Source organism: Bos indicus x Bos taurus, chromosome 2, assembly GCF_003369695.1.
Source record: "Bos indicus x Bos taurus breed Angus x Brahman F1 hybrid chromosome 2, Bos_hybrid_MaternalHap_v2.0, whole genome shotgun sequence".
NCBI classification, from domain to species: domain Eukaryota; kingdom Metazoa; phylum Chordata; class Mammalia; order Artiodactyla; family Bovidae; genus Bos; species Bos indicus x Bos taurus.
Window position 1 is genome coordinate 23,670,975 of NC_040077.1, and position 25,154 is coordinate 23,696,128.

The window sequence follows — 25,154 nt, forward strand, 5'->3', positions numbered from 1 at the left end:
ATTGGTCTAGAGATGGCCCATCATGGGAATTTTCTAACAACTCCCAGGAAATTCTAACATGGAACTAGTTTTATGAATTACAATTATAAATGATGAAAGAAACCAAAAAGTTCTTGCCTTTCAAGTCACATATTCTGATACTATATCAACTGCTGCCTATACGTTATTCTTTCCATTCACATAATCTGTGGCTGTGCCACCTTGAATTTGCAAACCAAAAGATGAGTGGAAGGTGCTAAATTGTTCAACTTATAAGGCACCTAACATTCAACATTAACTTGGACCATTGCTGTCAGCAAGGCAGGATTTCAGTAAAGGTATATTTATCTTACAAATAGGTGGCCCAGGAAGCCTTCCAAAAAGGCATTCAGCAAACTTGGGTGAAACCAGGAATAGTTCAGAATTTCAGGCCAGAACACTCAACCACATCAAGAGCCTTCAGAAGGTCTGTCTTGCATTTATTGGTTTGAGCTAGACAGCTCAAAACACTGAGGTCAGTGAGAGCAACTGAAGCAAGACTGCAGGAATTTGGAGCTACCGACTTTGGGGCAGGATTTCCTGCTGCTCCTTCCTCAGTGTCAGACACCCTGCCCTGGTGACTGGGCCCTAACCTCTCCACGGGGGCCTGCAGACTACACAGGAGTGGAATTCGGTCTGATGAGAGTAGGAAAGTCCCATGACCACAGGGCTCCTGACACATAAAGAGCTTAACAATATCCCCAGCCCACACCACGAGTTCCTTCTGAAAATCTCAAGCTCTTAAAAGTTCTCCCAACTCACACTGCCTTTGCCTGGGGGACCCATTAAACTTCAGAACAGATTTCTCCAGTGATAACTGAACAACGAACAAAACACAAAGCCAGACATTTGGAAGTATAACGCATGACACCCTCAAGAGAGCAGGCAGACCCCTAAACAAGCTGGCACAAGCAGCCCAGGACGGGAGAAGGCCGGCCAGCACGACACAAGCGAGGAAGTCCAACCTCTTCTGTGTGGTCAGTCCCTTGGGACAAGGCTGCCTCAAACACTATAATTTGGTTAACTGACCCCAGTCCTTCAGGGAAGCTGAAAAACGGCCTTGTTAGCCACACAAGAATTCACCAGATCTCTTTGTCTTTGGATGAAATGATAGCCTGCATGGAAATGAATCTCTCCCCGCCCACCCCCATACACCCTTCAGAACCCTCTATCTTTCCTGTAGTACCTTTCAGTTTGTATCAGGGTGATTTGTGTTCATGTTTGTCTGTCTTCTATGCTAGATCCTAAGCCAGAAAGACAGATACAGTGCATTTTGTATCTCCCCATGGTGCGAGCCAAGTCTGCTTGCTAAGTATGACAGAAGCTTCTAGAGAAATTCCCAAGAAGCATCAATTAACATTGAGCTGAGCATCTCTTTAGCAAGTATGCAGCCTGACAGGTGAGAGAGAGAAGAGGGATACTGCTAGGTTAAAGTGTAGGGAGAGGGCGGGGAGTTGTCAACGGCATGCTGGCACAGGCACAACCAGAGGAAGGATTCCAAAGCCTCTACCAACAGCAACTCCTAGAAGACATGAACGTCCACTGCACAGTCCTGAAATGAACACCCAAAGGAACACTGGCTAAGAAGGAATGACACTGCTTACGGCACCCTGCCAACAGCCCTACCAGCAACATCTGGGCACTTCTGGCACCTGCCAGCCAAGCCTTGATCTGTTCAGACCCCCTGGTCATCATCTGAGAAACAGTGAGATCACAGCTTTCAGAGCTGGTGGGACTGCAAGTCATCAATAATGTAGCAGAGTTTCCCATAAACACTAAGGACTTCATATAGTCTGAGAGCTGCAGGCATTCAGAGGGTGAAATACCATCACTTTCAATCTGTTTCCTTGCCCCAAATTCATTTTTAATAGATGCCATTCACTAAATACATGTATTTAATATTAATGTGATAAATGTAACTCTGCCTAATTAAGAACAAATATTTTTATCTTCTAGAAACATTTAAGATCATCCGGCTAAATAAACAAATCCTTCACCATCAGAAACACAAGTCACTACTCCCCCCTACCACTCTCTCCCCACAAATAAAGATGAAATCAAATTATGTCAGTGCCATGGTACATATTTAGGTCTGGTGGAACTTCATTAGAAAAGCCAGAGATGTCTTAGAGTATAAAACCAAACTGCAAGCTGCGACATGTAATTATTTCCCCACTAAAGAATAGATAAGAATCCATCCTGACCTTGCAGGGCATGCGTCCTTCTTTTCCTTTTTCTCAGTGTTCTCAGACATCCAGTGAAGAGCTGTCCTGAATCTGGACAGCAAAATGCACCTTCATCGCCGATAATTTCCTGTTAGGATCTGTTACTGTTAAGAGGATCTTAGTCCCGAGAGAGAAGCAGGGCTGGTGCCTCTCTAGGAAAGCTCAGGAAGTCTTTTCTGATTGCCTCTGACTGCCTATGTGTATATAGATCTTTTTAACTTTAGTTACCTCCTAGTAACTTCACTCCCTTCCCCTCTGGATCTGAATCATTCTGCCACCCCGTGGAAAGGCTGGCGGACAGAGGAGTGAGAGCCTGGGGCAGACATGAAGCCCTAGTCAGCCGAGCAGGCTTCCGCTCAGTTTAAAAGCAGCAGAACTGTGAGCAGAGAGGCGGGAGAACCAACAGGATGTGTGTGGCTGGAGTTCCTGGCACGAAGTCTTGGCTTTCATGTTTATTTTTGGATGTATTTTTCTTAGTCCTTTGATGCAAATTTCTGGCCTGGGAAGTAACCCTACAGTACAAGCTCCAAAGTTGCCAAAAAGTCAGTACAGGCCTCTGACTTGGGAGAAAGCAGGTCACTTGGCTTTTAGGCTCTGGTTAATCCTCAGCTGGGGGTGGGGGAGACCCTGCATATTAACAGGCAGGTCAGGGGCGGCCTACCTGAGGGTGGGTCACAGAATTCAACAGCTATACCCAGAGTTCAACATCTATGCATTTATTTGAAATATCAGTCTACCTTGAAAGGCTACCATTAATGCAAAAGTAAAACAACCTGAATTTTTTTTGCATGCTAAATAAAGTATTAAAACCCACACAAAGGGCTTCTGAGATTTTTATGTTCTAAGATACTATGTTTTAAGTATTGGGCTTTAAATTTTTCTGACAGCCCAAGACAGATAGGAACATCAAATCTATTCAAGCTGGAGCGGATGCCTCTGAGAGGTATATTATTCCAATATGGTTTTTAAAGTGCATCAGCAAAGACTAAGCTGCTGTTATTTCCATAATTCCTATTCTCATAGTGGCTTGAAAGATTACTAATGGAAAAGGGCTTTTTCTCTCTGCATAGTCCAAAAGAGGCAGTAAACAGAAATGGCTAAAAAGCTTTTCAGTCCAACAACTGCCAATATATCTGGTAGAATCGAGAAATAAAACACTGAAAATTAGGGAATAGAGACAGATACAGAAATATTTCTTTGGCAATATTCATTACTCTTAGAAATATTGTTTACAAGCTGTATTCTCTTCCTAAGAAAGAAACATGCACATCTCTCTCATTTTCACCATTCCATTTTATATCTCAGAAAGCATAAAAAATCATCAGCCAACAATATTTACTGAGGCCACAGACATGTATGGCGAATAAACTCTACTGGATCAATCACTGCATCTGAGCAACAGTTCTCTGTGATACTGTAGGTCTTGGTTGGGAGAAGGCAATGGCACCCACTCCAGTACTCTTGCACGGAAAATCCCATGGACGGAGCAGCCTGGTGGGCTGCAGTCCATGGGGTGGCTAGGAGTCGAACACGACTGAGCGACTTAACTTTCACTTTCATGCACTGGAGAAGGAAATGGCAACCCACTCCAGTATTCTTGCCTGGAGAACCCCAGGGACAGAGGAGCCTGGTGGGCTGCCGTCTATGGGGTCACACAGAGTCGGACACGACTGAAGCGACTTAGCAGCAGCAGCAGGTCTTGGTTAGAACAAAATCACAGAGCTCCTGGGTAACTATTACAGCCAAAAAGCCACTTTTACGGTGGCATGGCTCAGACTACAAATTTAAAATACTGCTTTATTTTTAAATAAAATTAAAATTAAAAAATTAAAATAAAAATTTTAAATAAAATTAAAATTAGTTTCATTGCTGTCTTTAAAGGTCAAATAATTTATTCACCAGTATGTATTACTCTGAACATGTTCAAACATAGCTTGCAATGAAGGAGAGTTTTCGCCCAGAATGATGTTCATGCAGTTGGAACACAGCTGGTAGATGACCAGTGCAAGTACCTCTCAGTGGCATCGTTTATGAGTCTGATGGAGAGTGACTCCCCAGTCTACTTCTCTGAACATATTGGACTCATATCCTCATTCAAGTCCATGTATTTGGAATATTCCCTGTAAAGATGTCAAAATGCGCTGTAAACCTGAAAGCATCTTCATCCAAAACATCAGCTGGAAAGTCAGGAAGAAAATAAAAAAAACCCTTTGTTATTGGTCTAATCGCTGACAACCTTAGACTGTGTGTGCTCAGAAGGAATTCATGGAGTTGGACAGTAAATTGGTATTTATTTATTTCAAGCGCCACCAGCAGTCATAAATACTCATAATCTTGGATCAAGTATTAATAATGGCTTAGAACTCCCAAACCAACACTTAAACTGCTTTGCCATTTAACTGCCTTACCGAGGATATACAATGCCTCTAGAGTCAGAGTTTAAATCACAATTCTCAAGAACTAAAAAATGGTACTTCAACTTTTTAAATTTTATTCTGAAATTCAAAAACATAACTTTCTCTTTTCACTCTTACTTTTTCCCTCCCCCCTCCAAGATGCTATTTAAAATGAGATGTTTTATAACCTAGTTAATATTTGTATTAAGTTCTAATATCAAAGAAGCATGAAAAAAGAGGGACGTGTTATTGACCAACTCTGAATAAAGCTACTGTAATTCACCTAAGCTAAGAAAATATGACCTGACTTTGAGATGGAGCAACCTAGCACCCTCGGATATATGACCATAAATTGGCAACTGAAGCATGGAAAGAGGAAAGAAAGTAGCTTTCATTAGGGAAGATTGAAAGATTTAAAGATTTCATTAGGAAAGTAGCTATCAGGAAAGATATAGGGTACAAAAGAAGCATCAAGCTGCTACCTCAGTTATATCTTGGGGAATATTTTTTTGATTTTATATATTTGTATAGATGATTGACAGGGAGATGATGATGGACAGGGAAGCCTGGCGTGCTGCAGACCAAGAGGTGGCAAAGAGTCGGACACAACCCTGTGACTGAACTGAACTGATAAATGACTGAGAGAATACTCTGGTCACATTTATGACAATTTTTTGATGTGAATTTTCTGATTTTTAAATTTTTTACTTTTGAAAACTTTTTATTTTGTGTTGGGGTATAGACAATTAACAATGTTGTGATACTTTCAGGCTAACAGTGAAGGGACTCAGCCACAATAAATGTGTATCCATTCTCCCACAAACTCCCCTCGCATCCAGGCTGCCATGTAACACTGAGTAGAGTTCCATGTGCTGTACAGTAGGACCCTGTTGATTATCCATCTTAAAAACAGCAGTGTGTACACGTCCATCCCAAACTCCCTAACTATTGCTCCCCCACAACATTCTCCCCTCTGCCTGGCAACCATAAGTTTGTTCTGAAAGTATGATAATAATTTTTAAAAATACTCTGGGTGCTATCAGTTTGACCTACAACATTAATGACAATATAAAGCAAGAGTATTTGATGAAATTAAGTAGAATTTCAGTATCTCACACGTAGGTCTCTGAGTGTGCATTTGCTGAGAACTGAGAACACTTGCCTCTGATTAGGAAAGGAAGCAGGATTACCAAGCTCTCTGTTGGCATTAAAGTCCCAACTGTAAGATTTATAACATAATTCACTTAGCCTGTTAAACAGCTTCTTTAGACTGGGCTACCTGTTACTGGTTAGACACCATAATTTCCTAGTTAGAAGGACCTCAGACTCCTGGTCCTTGTCAATTACTTTGTTGCTCAGTCTCTCAGTCATGTCTCTTTGTGACCCATGGACTGCAATACGCCAGGCTTCCCTGTCCCTCATCATCACCTGGAGTTTGCTCAAACTCATGTCCGTTGAGTCAGCGATACCATCCAACCCTCACTGCTTTAAACGGCATCAAAGCCATAGATAAGGAGGGAAGTCTCCGAGAGTGCCTGCCACACAATGGACCCACCATGCCAGTCCTCAAAAGTGAGCAGGCAGATGAGATGAACACGTGACTTTAGACCCATGATTCAGACAAACTAATTTTTACTGTGTGGGAACTAGAGCCTAACAGTGAGCTTCTTGCCACACTGACAGGAGCAGCAGCATCCAGCTGGCCATTCTACTGCCTTCTTCCTGCCATTTCATGGTTCAGTGAGGCTTCTCCCTGAATCCTGAAGCTATGTCCTCCTTCACTTTTGATATTTGGCTATCAGATCGAACTCAGACTTCAGCTGGCACTATGAGCTTCAGTTTTAATGTTGCTTACAGATACTATGTACCAGTGTAATGAATGGCTGAATTACCAACTCTGTTATCTGACATAATCAAGGAAAAGGTGTTCTGGTTATCCAATATTTTGCTAGCAGATTAGTGTTACATATGCCATTAATAGATCACCCAAATTCAAATAATAGAAATAGATTTTACTTAACGATAATGATATATTATATTCTGAAATAATATTATTGACTTGCTAGTTTATTTTCTGTCTCCTCCAAGCAGAACAGAAGCCCTGGCCCAGCAAAAAGAAGTTCTGTCAATCTTGCTCACTGCTCTTGCCAGGCCTGACACACAGGAGATCCTCCTTAAGTGTTTGCTGAATAAGTGAACAGTAGAATAAACAGAAGTTGATCTTTATTCCTCAGAAGGTAATCTAGAGTTTCACAATTTCTTAGGATGATCGTGCACTGTAAATGCACAAGTGTGCCCATGAATAAAGTTCTGATTCACACAGGCAGCTAGATAATGGAGTTCCCTGTACTCTCACTTCAGGCAGTTAAAATGCTGGAGAGGCACCTAATTTGTACTTTGCACTTGGTTGTATGAACAGGTAAGTAAAGTATCTTATTAACTTCTTGCTCACTATGAGGTTCCACATCCTGACCTGTAAAATAAGAGGTCAGACTAAATACTCCCTCCATCCTTTTCTGCTCACTGACAGGGGAGACCAGAATCATGCTGTGAGGTTACAGGTGAAGGGCTGGACCCACTGCATTACAAAATCACGTGGCAAGGTTTGGGAAACCAAGGACCACCTTCTACATCAATACCCCCATTTAACAATCTTCCTCTAAGGGAAATCTCTGCGAAAAACAGCCCACCCTAAAATATACTCAAATACAATCCAACCGAGGGATCAAATGAGTCAAATCAACACATCACTAACAGTGAGGTATCCAGACATTAGCAGCACCTTAATGTACTCAGCATCACCTTTGGCTTCTCCTTGCCAAAACGGTTTGACTTGACCTAATCAAACCCTCAGCACCAACTCTCATTTTCAGGAAACTCTGGAGTAGAGGTACAAAAAAGATACCATGAGAAAACAATCAGACAAACCTTGAATTTGGAGGAAACCAATCTGGCCTTTTTAACAAGTCAATGCCATAGCGAGACAGAGACAGGGAAGCAGTGAGGAGGAGAGAGACTGACTTAGATATAACAATCAAATGTAATGCACGGCTCTTTATTTGAGCCTCGTTTGAAATAAAACAGATATAAAAATACCCATGGGATAAATTTATGGGTATTTATGGGGAAATTTCAGCTGTGCACTGGGTATCAGATTAGGATATTATCTTTAGTTTTGTAGGTGAAATAACGGTATTATGGGTATGCAGCAGGATATTCTGATTGTCTGGAGATATACGCTGATGTTTAGGATGAAATGTCATGATACCTGACATTTATATTAAAGTGGTTCAGCAAAAAAAGATGAAGCAAATATGGCTAAATGTTAATAACTGCTGGACCAAGTGATAGTGCAGTCTTTCATTGTATTATCCTTTTTGATTTCCTGTATGTTCAAAAATGTTTTAAATAAATTTTATAGAATGTTCACAGGTAGCAACTTCTCAGGAACTTTTCACAGCACTAGGGCCTCCTAATTAAAATAAATTTTTAATTATTGCCCGCAAACCATCCTCGACCAACAACTTGAATAAGTCATCACAGATGAAAGCAGTTATAATGACACACACCGCAAGCAGGAGTCATTTTTTGTTCTTAAACCAGTCTTCCAAATTTTCTTTTGGAAAAGACTTCTTGGTTTACCTTTTAAAGATCCAAAAAGCAGCTTATTTGCCTCAAGCCTGGGCCCTTTTAATTGACAGAAAACCTCTCCGCACAAACCTCACGCAAACCTACTTTGGCTTTGCCTTCCTAAAACTCGCTTTTGTCTCTGAACTTTACAGAGCAGTTGGAGCTCTTTAATATTTTCTAAGAGGAACATTTCAAACAAGTAACCCTGCAATTTATTCACTACTGCCAAGAATAAAAGTACCAGGTTTCACCACCGGGGCCTTCCAAGGCTTGCAGGACTTTCAAGGCAAAGCATCACTCACTCACCTGCAGGCTTGCTCCCTTAATGCATCTGGCATTTGTTTGGCTCTGGAGGAAGCAATTTGATTACACAAAATTCTTTTTAGATCAAGTTTAAAATCTTAGCCACACTGGGACAAGTGGTAAAGCCTGCCAGCTCGATGGGTTAACACTTGGACATACTGAGCCCAGGACAAAGATAGGGAACAACCCACAGGTAAAAATCAGAAGCTTCAAGAACTGAAAAGGAATAAGCATAAAAGATGAGAGGGCCTAAGTGCTCCATTTGCCATGACTGCATATAAGATTTATTCCCCGTCCTTTTTTGTAAATGAGCGTGGTACCCTAAGGGATGCTGGTCAGCAGCAGGAAATGCACCAGCCGCCAGGACTGGCTGCTCCAGCCACTGCTGTGACACCCGTGCATTTTAGGCTGGCAGGTAACCAGCCATCTTTATGTCCCTCGTTTCCCATACCTTATTACAGGGCACTTCATTTTTAAAAGCATTTAAATGAAGCAGATGTTAACCCCATTCATCCCACTTTTCCAGGGATCATGTCAATGATGATTTTGAAAATGCCAAAGAAAATGTCAAAGTATTTTGTTCTATGGTTAAGAATACATTTGTGGAATAGGAGGGAGGAAATACATAAAACACTCTATGGTCATTCAAGAAATAATTATCATGTATGTCAAACCACAGGAAATTGAGCAAGCGCTAAATTAAAAAATAAAAAAAAGAAGGATGTCTTGTGTCAAAATGCCTTTTTCACTCACTCATTTCAAAAACAAGTTTTGAAAATTAAATTCCATCCACTGGCTGAGAACAGAACACATTAAGGCTTGACTAAATGCCATTATCCACGTGGTACTCCCTTTCTTCTCTGCAACCACGTTAATTGACAAAGCCGCCCTGAGGCTCACCTCCCATAGTGCCTTGAAGTCCTTCTGCTCGATGCGGAGCAGCTCACTGCTCTCCCTGGTAACGATGGTCGCATGGCGCGGGGTGTTGTCCAGAATGGACTCTCCAAAGGCTGTCCCAATTCCCAGAGTGCAGATGGTCACTGCGTCCTGAGAACCCCAAAAACCAGTTGTTAGAAAAGTCGACATCTTATCAGTGGATGAGTTGTTTTTTCTCAGAAGTGGACAGCTGACCCTTGAACAACGTGGGAGTTAGAGGTGCCAACCCCCTCATGTAGTAGAAAATCGGGAGTATATCGTGGTTCCTACACATCAACAGATTCAACCAGCCACACACTCTCTTATACTGTCGTATTTACTACTGAAAAAACTCTGCTATGAGTGGACCCCCACAGTACAAACTCGCCCTGTTCATAGGTCAACTCATTTCTATACAGTAAAACACTCGGTTCAATTGCACAGTTTAACAAGCTTTGACAAATATATACACCCTGTAATCATCACCCAAATCAAGACAGAACATTTCTGTCACTACTGTGACTTCCCTCATGCCCCTTTCAAGTCAAGACCGTCCTTTCAGAGGCAATTGATCTTCTGATTTCTATCACCATAAAGGAATTTTGCCAGTTTTAGATTTTACCTAAAAGGAATCAGACAATATGCCCTCTTTAGTGTCTGGCTTCTTTTGCTCAACATAATGTCTATAAGATTCATCCATGTGGTCATGTGGAGCAGCTGTTTTTTCCTTGACCTGTGGACCACTGCATGGATATGCCCCAGTCTGCTTATCCATTCTCCTCCTGGTGGACATTTGGGTTATTTCTGGTTTGGCCATATTATGAATAAGGCTGCTGCCAATCTTGCACATGTCCTTTTTGTGTGCGTGGTTATCTTTCTATATGACTACTATCTCAAGGTGTCCCACGTGGCATTGGTAGTAAAGAATCTGCCTGCCAATACTGGAGGCACAAGAGACATGGATTCGATCCTTGGTTTGGGAAGATCCCCTGGAGTAGGAAATGGCCCTCCACTCTGTATTCTTGCCTGGAAAATTTCATGGGCAGAGGAACCTGGCGGGCTACCGTCCATGGCGTTGCAAAGAGTCAGACATGACAGAGTGACTGAGCATTACTATCTCTAAGAAAATGTGGGACATTTTTTGAAGATGAACTTGCTTTTTTTCCCAAGTGAGAGAGTTCAATTACAGTATTTAAATAAAAAGCCAAAATAGGGATACTGTTATGTCATTCTGTCTTAAAGAGACGAGGAAAATGAAGGTGACCATGGTTGGTTCGTGAGGCCCTGGTACACAGATAGCAAATAACGCACAGCCAGATTCTAGTTGTGACTCTCTGACTACAGATTCCAAGCTTTTTGTATTATGCTGCCTCCCGCAGCCACAACATAGTAAAAACAGCATCCAACGAAGTACAGTGCAGGAAGCTTATCAAATGTTCTGAATCAATGATTTTAAAGTTTAAGGTGTGCTACACAAGTAATTTCCTCTCTGCATGCACCATATGTGATAATACTTGGGTTAATCCTAACTAGTCTCAAGCAATGCAAACCCTTGAAATCACCTGGCTATTCATTTTGCAAGGAATTATCAACTAAGGTCGATACATATAGGCAATCCTGAGCTAGAAGGCGTAGTTTTCCTTTCATGCATCTAATACATGGTAACAGGAAAGTTATTAAGATCAAATTAGTGACCTTCTAACCACATTAGCAGGACAAATGCCCCTATGAATCCAGTTCCTTGAACCATAGCACACTGCTTCTGCACAGATATTATCATATAAAACTGTGTTCAGGAAAATAAAATAATACCTCAGAAGAGAAAGAGAGATCAAGGGGAAACAAAAATGGCCTGCTAATAAATTTTCCAGAAAGGCAGCTACAAACAAACTCAGTCAGAAAAATATCCCCAGAACTGAAATATTAATACCCAGCAAGTCAGATACTTCTGAGTAATTTTCAAATTCTAGTAAAAACACAAGATGGATTATGATGAATCACAGACTTTCACAAATTCTCTAGATTATTAGGTTTTCTCAAAGATCCCACTAGCCTACTTCATTTTTAAAAAATCATCTGAATCTTTCAGAAAGAACTCTTTTAGCCTAATTTACACTCTCCAGTGTAAATATCTATTTAAAAACCTGTCAGGGATGAACCATACCTATTACTCCTGCCACTATCCCTGTAGCTTAATTTTCTACGATTATCTACAAAGTATAATGCGAAAGAACTCTGAAGATCTGAAGATCTGTTATTTGTGAGCCAGCTATAGATTTTTACAGACTAAGTTGTTTCCTCCATTTCTCACCTCCTATCCCTGACACCTGTCATTGTGTGTCACCAAAACAAATACAAAGACACAGGCTTTGAAAGTCCAACTGTGAAAATCACTCACATGAGTCCGTCTTCTTGCTAGCGAGCAGCTCTTGTGAGAAAGACAAAAGACTGAACATTTTCTTGGTCTTCCCCAGAGAGTTTAACGTGACCCCTGCCTCCTCCTAAACATAACACGTTTAGTCATGTTAGTGCTGCCAAGCGCTCTCCTCAACAAAGCCTTGTGCGTCAGGACCTCTGTACAGAGGGGCACCAGCCCCCGTCATTCCATCCAGCACCTTTGCTCATTCCCAGTGTCCCCGGCTCTCCCACCAGGGCTGAGGGTGGGAGCCAACCCGCCTTCATCTCCTCCTTCATCCTCCATCCTCTCACATGTAAGGACAGGGAGTCACAGATACAAGATTCGGTCTTGAAAGTAGGACTGTAAAACCTCACCTGAAACAAGGGCGGCTTGCAAATTCAAACTCGACTTTCAGCAGACGAAGTATGCTCAGGACCAATTTACTCAGAAATCTGAATGGACTGGGGAAGTGTGGGTTGGGCACTGGGATAACTGGGCACAGGGAAGAAGTCTTGAGAAGAACATTTTCACCCTAAAGATGAATCACTGTCTCTGTAGTCCCTGAGGGTCAGGCCTTGTTTATATCTGAATTCCAGGCCGGGACCTGCAATGTGCTTAGGAAATAAATCTCAAATAAAGACATTTACATTCCAATGTTCTCCCATTCCAATGTTCTCAATGCAGCAGAATCAATATGCATTGCTCAGTATGTACACTCAAAGGCAGGATACTACCATTCCTTTAAACTCACACATCCACTGGAGATCTGTTCATGTCTCTCTACTTATTAAATAGGGACTGTTGAGACTTTTATTTTCTGCTCATTTGCAAATTAATGTTCAGAAAGGCTACTGAAAGGAAATATATACAGTGACAAAGACTGAAGAAAGCAATCAGCACAAACTGTGAAACATCAACAGTGAAGAAATGTCCCATTTTATATTAAGATGGCCATTTATTTTGAGGATTTTCAAACATGAAACGATTTAAAAACTGGCGTGTTTTCAGGGATGAAGGTGGGTTTAGCAGATGCTGCTGGAGTCCTACCAGATCCTCCCCACCCATTTCTCCCACCCTAGCCTTACCCTCAGAAGCATCCATAGGTTTCTGGACAGTTCCGGCACATACTTGCAGTTTCCCTCTTCATCTGCATTGCTCTGCTTAAGGGCAGAGTGCTGGACACCGGACAAGTTAAAGCTTGCCGGGTACATCTTCCAAAGAGGCATGACAGTAGAAGATAAATACCCTGGCTTCTACCTGACACAATTTGTTAGAGGGTTCCTGGAAGGAGTGAGCCCAGCTGCCCACAGCTGAACTCCTCATCTACACATTTTTATTGGCATTCCTCATTCCATGTCTCAATTCCCCTACTTCCTTACAACACTTCCTGGGGTGTCCTCCATAAAAACCACTGCAGCCAAATCCTTGTCTCCAGATAGGCTTCTGGATAAACACGAGATTGGATTAGCTAAACCAATCTTGACCTGTGAGTCCCAAGTTACACTGAGACCTCTGGAGAGGTACTGGGCCAAAGCTGCATCCCCAAAGAGATTCTGTAATAGCAGCAGAGGCCAGCTTATCACTGATTACTTTGCATCAGACACACCCGAAGAGCAATATCCCTTGCGTGTCACCTGGGAAGACCTCATTGTGTTTCCTGTAGAGGATACAGGGTCTCTGAGCCCAGTCCTACGATGTAACTAGTGGTGATGGGCTCTCAGAAAAAGAATTAACTGTGGCATGATACTGAGACGATCGGAGGGTTTCTCCCTCCTATCTGACCTAGCTCTCTCTCATCTATCACTCCACTAAATCAGTCCTTCTCCTACCTTCTAAACACTTAATGACCCACTCACCCTGAACAGTACTAATCTCCTGTGCATCCTGTATGCATGTGGATCTCCACGTGTGTGGCTGGAACACTATGCACCATGCACCGCCCCAGGCGTCTTGACTATGATGTCTCATTAATTCTTCACAACAATTAAAGGACATAATTTAAGTGCTCTACACAATGGGTGATTCAAAAGAAACGCTGAATAAAGCTATTCTTACTGATGATAGTTTTAAATACTTCTCAAAACTGTAAAGCAATCAATCAATTAAAAATAAAAAAGAACCTCTTTCCAAGGCTCAGTAGGAAAATTGATTAATTTTGATTAAGTATTAATTTTAGCCATACAGGTTCTTTTTTCAACCAGCCAATTGATAGATTTATTGACTACCTAATCATTCCAAATCACCAGGAAAATACAAAACATTTGGCAGTGCTCCCCCTCTCACCTTCTGGCCCCAATACTGGGGCTCACTTGACCCTCTCCTAGAGGATGCAATCCATTTAGCTCTTCTCTTCCTCATCAGGAGAAAGGGAGGCAATCAAAGCCAGAACTGAGAAGCGTGTCTGCATTACTGCTTTTCCCACTCTGAGCACCAGGTGCCCCATTCTAACGGAGTTCCTATTTCAGTTGGAGAAACTGGGTTTCTGTCTTTCTGCATCTGGTATCCTAATTCTTCTCAAAGTGGCAGACTGCCTTGTTGACAGCACTTCCTGGCATCCTTCCGACACCCGGCCTGTTCATCAGCCTGCCTGGCCACCCACCTCCATCACGGAGCCTGTTTCCTGCCTCCCTGTCCAGCACCCAGCCCTATCATCGCGTTAAACGGCCTGCCTCAATCCTTCACCAAGCTGACCTGTGCTTGGGTCACAAGCTGGGCTGTGCTGCTTCAATCGCTGGCTTCCTACCTCCTGACCAGCACTGCCTGCATACGCCTCTAGATGGCGCCCACCGTCATCTAGAAGAGGAGGTTCTACCCACTCCTGCCCAGCAAGGCACCAACTGAAGTCATGAACAGTGTCTTGGACTGCTGTGTTTCAGCCGGAGAGGAAAATCGCGACCCACTCCAGTGTTCTTGCCTAGAGAATCCCGTGGACAGAGGAGCCCGGTGGGCTGCCGTCCATAGGGTCGCACAGAGTCGGACACGACTGAAGCGACTTAGCAGCAGCAGCATGTGTTTCAGCAGAATAGGTGGAGTCTGGTTATCTTCACTCATAAAAGTTGGTGTTAGGTGAGTTATCAAAGATGTCAACAATCTGGTCCGGGGCGGGGTAGAGGGGAAGGTAGGGAGCATCAGGCATAGGAAGGGTTGGGCAGAGTGAGGGTAGGAATCCCTTGGAGGCAGCAAAGGGAGAAGACGGTGCACCTTGCAGACCTAGATTCAAAACTCACTTCTGTCAGTTACTAGTCCCCGGCTTCGGGCAGAATGCTCCCAGGAGCCTCAGTATTTTTATTTGCAAAATGGTGCAATCTTTCTCACAAGATTAGTAGTAGAATTCAATATACATAATAGATAGTCCTACATGGTTCCTGGCACGCAGGTGCTCCACAAAAAAAAAAAAAAAGGAAAATATTATTTCTAACTTAACCTATGCATGTATATACATATGGCTATCTACATTTCTAAAGCAAGTTATGTTTTTCTACTACTGAAGTAACAGAGAATCTCTTATTCATTTTGTGTTAATCTCCAATTAATGATGGCTTTTTCAATGCTTAAATTCCAAGTTTCTCTGTCCCCCAATCTGGATGTCAAGTGGTTTGAATGATCTGCAAAACACTTCAGCTCTCTGGGGGAGCATGTATTCAAAGGAACCCTTCTGACGAATCCTGCTGTAAATCAGAGAATCCTTTTGTATTGCAACTAATCACCCCTGTATTTATCTGCTTTGTATGTCTGGAAGATGGTATACTAGGTTTTCTTAAAGTAGGCATTCTCGTATGAAGCATTTTGTTTGTTTCATTACAAACATAGCTACATAGCTACAGTATGAACATAGGAATGGTGTTAAGAAACGCCATGATTATGTGTCACTGGAATTCAAGCTAATACACATGGACCTTGCAAATGATATTTATAAGCAGCCACAGAAATTCAATTTACACAAGTTAGACATTCTGATGAAATTTAAAATAAAACAGAAGGATTTTCTGTGGTAATTACATCGATTTTTGACTCTCCTGTAATTTTAAGGAGTATCAGTTATTTTATTATGTATGCATTGCATACATGCTCAGTTACTCAGTTGTGTCTGACTCTCTGCAACCCCATGGACTGTAGCTCACCAGGTTCCTCTGTCCATGAAATTTTCCAGGCAAGAATACTGGTGCAGGTTGCCATTTCCTCCTTCAGGGGATCTTACCAATGCAGGGCTTGAACCAAGTCTCCTACATCAGCAGGCAAATTCTTTACCACTGAGCCACCTAGGAAGCCCATTTTATTTTGTGTATTTAACCCAATTCCTTATTAATGGCTCAAGAAGAGTTAATTGTCTTACCACATATTTATTGCTTTGGATACTTGTTGGGTTCATGCCAAGGAACAAACTGGTCCTTAAAGTTTGTAGACCCTGAAGTAAATTTTTACAAAGCAAATACTTTTACATATTTTAGATCTATAGGCAATACTTTCCATTAAGTTTTGTTGTGCAGGGTTTGTTTCATGAGCTTGAATTTAGTCTTGAATTTAAGGAGTGTTCCAAGTCCTTTTAGAAAATAAAAATTTAATGGAACCTAATCTCTAAATTTGTCAAGACATTAGAGTATATGTGCAGTCTAAAGGATTTACTACCAAGCAGGAAGGCAAAATACTTCTAAGACAAATGTGCTTTTCTTCCTGACAAACAGCAAAGACAAGTTCTTCCCTGGAATCAGCATTAGACACAGCTTAACAAGATCAGGCAAGCTGGCTGCAGGAAGGTTTGATGAGACGGCCCAGTATTAGCATCTGATAACCGAATCAGGGAGGCCAGCCTTGTCTCAGGGGCAGCCAGTCTGTCCTGCACCAGGGCTCTCTCTTGCCTCTGCCTACACCAAGAATTACACGGCAACAAAACTCAGCCCAGTACGCCAAGGTCCCAGGCTGGATGCTAAACAAACTCTGATCAGGTCTCAACAAAGACAGTGACCTGAGCATAGACAAATATTAAGATTACAAGCAACCACTGTGGACAAGGCACCTTTCAGGTTTTACTGGCTTGAGACATGGGTTCAGAGAATGTTTCCTGATGATAGCGATGTCTGAAAATAATGGATCAAAAGAATGTATTAAGGAATCTGGCAAAAACAGAAAGAAGGGGAAAGATAAAGCAACAACACAGAGAAACATGCCTGTCCTCCAAATTTTACAAGTATGCAACACTTAAAAACATCTTTAAAACAAAAAGGGTTTAAAAAAAAAAAAACCAAACCAAAAAAACCCCACATTTTACTTTAGGGGGGAAATCAGTAAGAGATCATTTTCCAAAACTTGCCACAGAACTTTATAGATGGAGGAGAGGATGAATAAAGTGAGGACCAAGGCAAAACACAGCCCCATTCTCTGATCCCATGAAATGGCTGAACACCACTGTTAAACTTCTTGCTATTTTGAATACAATGCGCATTTCCTGCTTTTTCTATTCTAGCACTGCCCTCCTGTGGTAAAATGGCAACATTGCAACCTACAGCACTCCACTTTAGCCAATCACCTTTTCCTTAAAAATAGTAAGAAAAAAATCATGGAACCCCTGCTCTTGGTCAAGCTTCATACTGAGTGCTCTATACACATTAACTTATTTAAGATAGGAACTAGTATCTCCAATTTACACATACTCTAACTTGCTTGTGGTCACATAGTAATTAAGTGGCTCTGAGAATTTCAAAAGATTTACATGATCGTGCATTGCATTAGGTAAATATTAACATTTTAAATAAACATCTGTTACAGAAATATAGATAGGAGTTATATTAATTACTAAACCATCCTATTCCCTATTTTTCAGTATATACTTCTATTTGCTCTGCAGCCGTCAGAAATCGTTTCATGTGACTGGGGAAATGTTATACTTTTTTGGTGTAAAGATTAGTTTAACCTTCTTTATGTTTAGATTTTAAATACTTACCAAAGCAAGATTAAAATAGTTACCATACCACTTACAAAATCTGCAGAAAATAGCAGGACCTTGTCTCTCCTCTCCCACTCACACGAAGTGGATATTGTCTGAGATAATGAGCTTTATAAAACTATTGTTTTAAAGCTTAATATTTGTTTATAACCTGTTCTAATGCTCACTTCTAACCTGAAATCTACCTAAATATTAATGAGGAATAGTCCACCCACAGTATTATTCATTCTAATAGGAATGTAAATCTCTGGCTTTTAGCCCATTAAGTTAAATAGGCACTGGAGACAGGCAGGCTGTTGAGCACACGAGTTCAGCTGTGGATATCCGAAGGCCCACAGGTCCTGCTTAGACTTAGGTTAGAGACCAAGAGTGGGGGCAGGTCTTGCTGGGAACTGAAGGGTTCATCCTTGACAGAACCTGGGATGCCGAGTAGAAATCTACATGAGCACATGAGCCAAGTTGGGACGCTCTGGTCTGGGATGGGGAAGTGGTCTGCAGGCAGGGCCCCTTGCTGGGCGTTCTCAGTTTCATGGGGTAAGACAGAGTGAGCAGGCAGGAGAATGTCTGCAAAGCTGGGACAGATGCCTCCGACAACTGCTCAGGGACACAGGGTAGAAGTACTTCCAAGGTAGGTTTTGTTTTATGGAGCAGTGGAGTCAATATAAAGGATATCAATTGATATAGTTGATAGGAAGGCATTTCCAAGGATGGTAGACTCTAAAAAGTTCACCATAGTTATAGGAACAGGATAATCCATGTATTTCCCAAAGTTCTTACCCACACACAGCTTCACAGCTATAACATAAGAAATGAAAGCACCATGAGACCAGTTCCTCAGGGAGGCTCTCAGGGAGGTCGGGCCACATCCCTCTCTGTATCCAGAGCTTGGGGTTTCTCCCCTCCAGCCCACGCTTGAGGCCTTGGACTGGGAGAAGGCAAGGAAGCAGAATTGAGCACTGGCCTTACTGCATGAGAGCAGAGAAGCTGGTTCCAACCAATTCTCAGCAGGATTCTGTACCCTCATCTGCCGGTCCTGAGCTAGGAATGGACCCTCAGGGTGAGGCTGTGGTCAGTAGACAAGGTCCTGCCTCCCCAGCTAGCAAAGACTGTTTCTAAACTGACTGGCAAGTGTTTTGCTGGGCTGACCCCAAGCAAAACTGGGAGGCGAGCCCAGTAGCTTTTCCCCTCCCCCCTCCCCTGCACGGAAAGGGCCTGAAGTTTACCTTACTACTCACTGAACATTTGTGTTTTCATCGTTCTCCCAAATGAGGAATCAGTGGATTTCTTTGTTATAATGCTGGCCATCAGTGTGATCCAAGGGGGTGCAGAAAGATCCACCACCCTGTGACCACCACGCATCCTGGCAGTATCCGGGAGCATGCGCCCTTTGTATCTATAGCCCCTCCCCTACGCCCAGGTAGCTGGATGCACCGCACGTGTGATTAATGTTAAGTGAGGTACCAGCAGAGCACTGGATTGGGCAAGGAAGTCAGGTGATTTCCTGCGCTACGGGTTACTACTGTGTCATCCTGGGTGGGCAACTCACTCACCTGTGTCTTAGCAAGATGCAGCACAGCTGGGTCAACCTAACAGGGCAGCTCAAATGAAAGAGGGCAAGTGAAATGCTTTGCAAAGGATGAGATTTAATACTACTCTGCTCAGAAGGTATTGCCAATGAGACATAAGTATGACCCTCCATGTGGGGTCCAAAAAATTCAAGGAGGATCTGTCAAACCAATCATACAGAGAGTGAGAAGTATGTTTTCTTACCCTAGGGAGCAAAAAAGTTTAATATAAAGGGTGATGGGGAGAAAAAGTAATATATTGAGACAGGCAGGAAGGTAATATGAATTTATGAGCCAAAGATAATATATTTCTGCTCTGTGTGTTCTTGAAAGTTATATCTTCGTATCATGTAGAAGAGTGATTTTTTTTTTCAGAAAAATTCAATGAATAATACCTAATAAATGTATAATATGAAAATACTGTACCAGAATCTGTGATGCGTTTTCTTCCATGTTCCTTATTTCAAGCAGTGGCATCACCACCCACCTCTTCATCCAAGTCAGGCTCCTCCCTTTCTCTCAATCCCCCCCCATCCCATCAACACCAATTATACCCGTTTCACCTCTACTTTGTATATACCACACCTAAATCTCCCTCCCTGATCACCCCTACTTCTCAATCCCACCTTCCAACTTAGAAACCCTTTAAAGGGATGGGCCATGCTCATTTCACTGTTTGTCTTTGGGTCTAAAGCAGGTGTTCCCCAACAGTAGGCCTTGGTGGGTAGAGGGGCGGGGGGGTGGGAGTGCAAACACTTGAAAGGAGGAGCTTGGAGGTGAGGCATGGAGCTCTGAGCTGGAATCCAAAATGCAGGACGGTGGCTGCAGGAGCTTCAGGGGAAAAGCTGCTCCTCCCCACATCATTCCTAAATGGCTCAGCCCTCACTCCATCCCTTCCCTCTCACATCCTCTGGATGGCACCTGTACAAGCACAATGGTCGAGAACTTGAGTCCTAGAATCACAACAACCTAATGGAAGAAAAGCTACGACAAACCTAGACAGCATATTTAAAAGGAGGAACATTACTTTGCCGACAAAGGTCAATATAGTCAAAGCTATGGTTTTTCCAGTAGTCATGAGAGTTGGACTATAAAGCTGAGCGCTGAAGAACTGATGCTTTTGAACTGTGGTGTTGGAGAAGACTCTTGAGAGCCCCTTGGACTGCAAGGAGACCCAACCAGTCCATCCTAAAGGAGATCAGTCCTGAATATTCATTGGAAGGACTGATGCTGAAGCTGAAATTCCAATACTTTGGCCAGCTGATGCAAAGAACAGACTCATAGGAAAAGACCCTGATGCTGGGAAAAATTGATGGCAGGAGGAGAAGGGGACGACAGAGGATGAGATGGTTGGACGGCATCACCGACTTGATGGACATGAATTTGAGCATGCTCTGGGAATTGGTGATGAATAGGAAAGCCTGGTGTGCTGCAGTCCATGGGGTTGCAAAGAGTCAGACATGAGTGAGCAACTGAACTAAACTGAATGGCTGTGTGCCCTGGGGCAAGTTATTGAGCATCTGTGAAATGAGACTAATCATAGTACTGAATGGGGGAGGGCGATGTAGGGTGTAGCCAGTGAAATAAAGCTTGTAAAGTGCTTTGCATAAAGCCGCTCATAGTGAGCGCTCTGCCACCATTAGCCATTTCAGCCCTCATCTCACCATTCTGGCTCAGCTAAAACCCCACTGAGGAGCCGAAACTCAGAGCTTAAGTTTGGAAGTTTATCTCCACCATCTCCTCTGACTCCTGACTCTCAGATGAGAAGAGAGGCATGCAGGGCAGGGTGAGACTTGAGGCAAGTAAGTGGAGGGCAGGCTAGCAAGAAACGCTGCTCTATCCACTTTTAAAGATTTGAGTCTTTGCTTAATTCTATTTCTTTAATTCTATTAATTAAGGAATTCAAGGAATTAAATAGAATTCACTTCTATTTCCTTAATTCTCTCTTAGTCTCTTTAAATTTTTCTTCTTTTTTGGCCCCCACCCACCTTTCATTTGTGTATGAGAAGCAAGAAGAATGTGAAATTGGGAGTGTGTCTGATAGAAATTCAAATCTTAATTTAGCCATGTACATTTGTGTGGCCCTGCAGCTTCCCTGGTGACTTAGAGGGTAAAGTGTCTTCCTGCAATGCAGGAGACCCGGGTTCATCCCTGGGTCGGGAAGATCCCCTGGAGAAGGAAATGGCAACCCACTCCAGTACTCTTGCCTGGGAAATCCCATGGACAGAGGAGCCTTGTAGGGTACAGTCCATGGGGTCACAAAGAGTTGGACACAACTGAGCGACCATACGTTTGGGAATGTTATACCTAAGGTCACTGAGCCTTGTTTTCAAGCTCCTGTAAAACAGGGCATAAAAGATGAAGTCAATGCATACCCAGGGGACCCCAGCACAGTGTGGCATATGAAGGCAATGGGCAGTGCCGGTGCTGGTCTCTGGGAATTCCAGGTCTTTTCTGGCTTCTCCTCCCATGGCCCATTGCCCAAACCCATTTTGCCCCCCACGATAGGGGCATATGATAATTAATTTTATGTGTCAACTTAGCTAGACTATGGTATCCAGTTGTTTAGTCAAATAGCCTAGATTCTGAGGTAAAAGTATTTTTTAGGTGTGATTAACATTTCCTTGGAAGGAAAGTTATGACCAACCTAGATAGCATATTCAAAAGCACAGACGTTACTTTGCCAACAAAGGTCTGTCTAGTCAAGGCTATGGTTTTTCCTGTGGTCATGTATGGATGTGAGAGTTGGACTGTGAAGAAGGCTGAGCGCTGAAGAGTTGATGCTTTTGAACTGTGGTGTTGGAGAAGACTCTTGAGAGTCCCTTGGACTGCAAGGAGATCCAACCAGTCCATTCTGAAAGAGATCAGCCCTGGGATTTCTTTGGAAGGAATGATGCTAAAGCTGAAACTCCAGTCCTTTGGCCACCTCATGTGAAGAGTTGATTCATTGGAAAAGACTCTGATGCTGGGAGGGATTGGGGGCAGGAGGAGAAGGGGACGCCAGAGGATGAGATGGCTGGATGGCATCACTGACTCGATGGATGTGGGTTTGGGTGAACTCTGGGAGTTGGTGATGGACAGGGAGGCTTGGTGTGCTGCGATTCATGGGGTTGCAAAGAGTCGGACATGACTGAGCGACTGAACTGAACTGAACTGAACTGAACATTTACAAGCAGCACTTTAAAACAGATTACTCTCCATAACATGGGTGGGCCTCACCCAATCAGTTGAAGGTCTTAAAAGCCAATGTCTCCCTTGAGGTTTCCCAAAGATGGAATTCTGCTTCCAGAATGCAACATAGAAATTCTCTCTGAATTTCCAACTTTAAGATTAAAGTCTGTAAAGTCTGCATCATCTGCTTTCACCTGAATTTCAGCCTGCCAGCTTGCCCTGAGGATTTCCAACGTGGCAGTGCCCACAATCACATAAGCCAATTTCTTAAAGGAAATGTCTACCATCTATATATCTATCTATCACCTGCTGACACTGGTTATCTGGAGAACCCTGACTTATACAGGGTACCACTCTGATTGGCTAACCCACTGCCTTGATTTGGCCACATCACTACTGGGAAGAGACCCAGAGTCCATTACAAGGCCAGAGCAGATAGCAATGACCTTTTTGTTTTTGTCTTTTGAGTCACTTGCCATGAGAGAAGTGTCAGCCATCTCACTCATTCTCCTTAGCTCCTTCCTCTCATGTGGTTGGAATTCTATCTTGTCCATCAGAGCTAGCTGGAAGGCTGGTCTTCTGTCTATTTCTCTGGAAGTTTGGAGGCTATAGAGGTCAATGTGTCTTCTCTTCCTTATTTCTTGGGGACTCTACAAATCAATTCAGAAAACTCTGGCTGGGACTGTGGTTGGATTCTGTGAAGTACACAGAAGAAGAAGCGATAAGCCAGCTTTGGTATAAAGCTAATATGAGAATATGAGAAGACTAAGCCCAGCTTCATGCCAAACAGAAGAGAAAAAAGTGGAACCAGTGACAGATTTTATTTTCTTGGGCTCCAAAATCACTGCAGACAGTGATTGAAGCCACAAAATTTAAAGACTATTGCTCCTTAGAAGAAAATCTATGACAAACCTTAGACAGAATATTAAAAAGCAAAGATATCACTTTGCTGACAAAGGTTTGTGTAGTCAAAGCTATGGTTTTTTTCAGTAGTCATGTACAGATGTGAGACTTGGACCATAAAGAAGGCTGAATGCCAAAGAACTGATGCTACCAAATCGTGATGCTAGAGAAGGTTCTTAAGAGTCCCTTGGACTACAGATCAAACTGGGATCAAACCAGTCAGTCCTAAAGGAAATCAACCCTGAATATTCATTGGAAGGACTGATGCTGAAGCTCCAATTCTTTGCCCACCTGATGCAACTCACTGGAAAAGACCCTGATGCTGGGAAAAATTGAAGGCAAAAGGAGAAGTGAGCGACAGAGGATGAGATAATTAGATAGCATCACCAACTCAATGGACGTGAGTTTGAGCAAACTCTGGGAGATAATGAAGAACAAGGAAGCCTGGTGTGCTGCAGTCCATGGGCTCACAAAGAGTTGGACACAACTTAGTGACCGAACAACAACAAAGCTCAACTTAGGAAAGTTCTCTTCATTGGGGCTGAGGTCAAAGCCATAGCTATAATCTAAAGTTAAAGTTTACTAATTTTTTTTTAAATCCACAACTGTTGCTCAGCTATTCTTGGGGAGCACCCCACACTGAGAAATAACTGGTCAAGGGCAATACTCTGGCAGCCCCTGGCCAAATACTATATTAATACCATCAAAATCTCATGCCAGCTTAGCATCTGAGGTGTCAGCACATTGCTGCTGCTGATCTTTATCTTCCCTTAAGAACACTTCCTCTGCCTTTTCAAATTCTTTCCTCATCTCTCTTCCCTGCTTTTCTTCCCTTCTCACTTTTCTCCTTCCTAATCTTCATCTTCCTTCCTTTTCCTCTTTCCTCACCTTTCTTTATTCAGCTTTTCTGAATCACCTTCATTACTCATTAACAACCAGACAGAGGAGGAAGGAAGATCATCCTTTTCTAGGCCCTGTCCCCTCCGCACATCCATGCAGGTAAGAGCAGGTGAAGGTTAGTGTCAGAAGCAACTCTGAGCAAAAAGGTCTGGAGGGGACCCACCTGGACAGCAGTCTGCAGGCAGAAGGTATGTGGAGGTACAGGGCATGAGAAGATCTGAAAGGATGAGAAACAGCCAAGAGAGAGGGAATTGCTTCATCATATTTCTTCTGAGTCAAACAGTACAGAGTGCTGGCTAAGAGCATATGTTCAAATGCCTAACTGCTTATTCATCTTGGTCCCCCTAATTTCTAGATATGTTAGTTGAAACTAGTTAGTTCGCCACACAAAGACTTGGTTTCCTCATTTGTAAAATGAAACAGTAATGTGACCCACCTCACAGGGTTAAAGGAGCAAGTAAATACAGTTAAGTGCTTGAACACTGCCTGCTGCTGCTGCTGCTAAGTCACCTCAGTCGTGTCCGACTCTGTGCAACCCCATAGACGGCAGCCCACCAGGCTTCCCGTCCCTGGGATTCTCCAGGCAAGAACACTGGAGTGGGTTGCCATTTGCTTCTCCAATGCATGAAAGTGAAAAGTGAAAATGAAGGCGCTCAGTCGTGTCCGCCTCAGTGATCCCATGGACTGCAGCCCACAGGGCTCCTCCATCCATGGGATTTTCCAGGCAAGAGTACTGGAGTAGGTTGCCATTGCCTTCTCTGAGAACATTGCCTAGCACATAACAAATAT

General features: G+C 42.9%; 1 protein-coding gene across 3 annotated transcripts in view; it reads right to left on the reverse strand.

Moving 5' to 3' along the window:
- RAPGEF4 (Rap guanine nucleotide exchange factor 4) overlaps positions 1-25,154 on the reverse strand; it is a 330,697-nt gene that overhangs the window by 238,427 nt on the left and 67,116 nt on the right. For 2 of the 3 annotated variants that reach the window (XM_027557478.1, XM_027557487.1), the window contains exon 4: positions 9,473-9,619. In XM_027557478.1, coding sequence (XP_027413279.1) covers positions 9,473-9,619 — 147 coding nt within the window. Of the gene's footprint in view, positions 1-2,222; positions 2,615-9,472; positions 9,620-25,154 lie in introns of those variants that run through there. The other variant, XM_027557494.1, reaches the window with a different exon arrangement.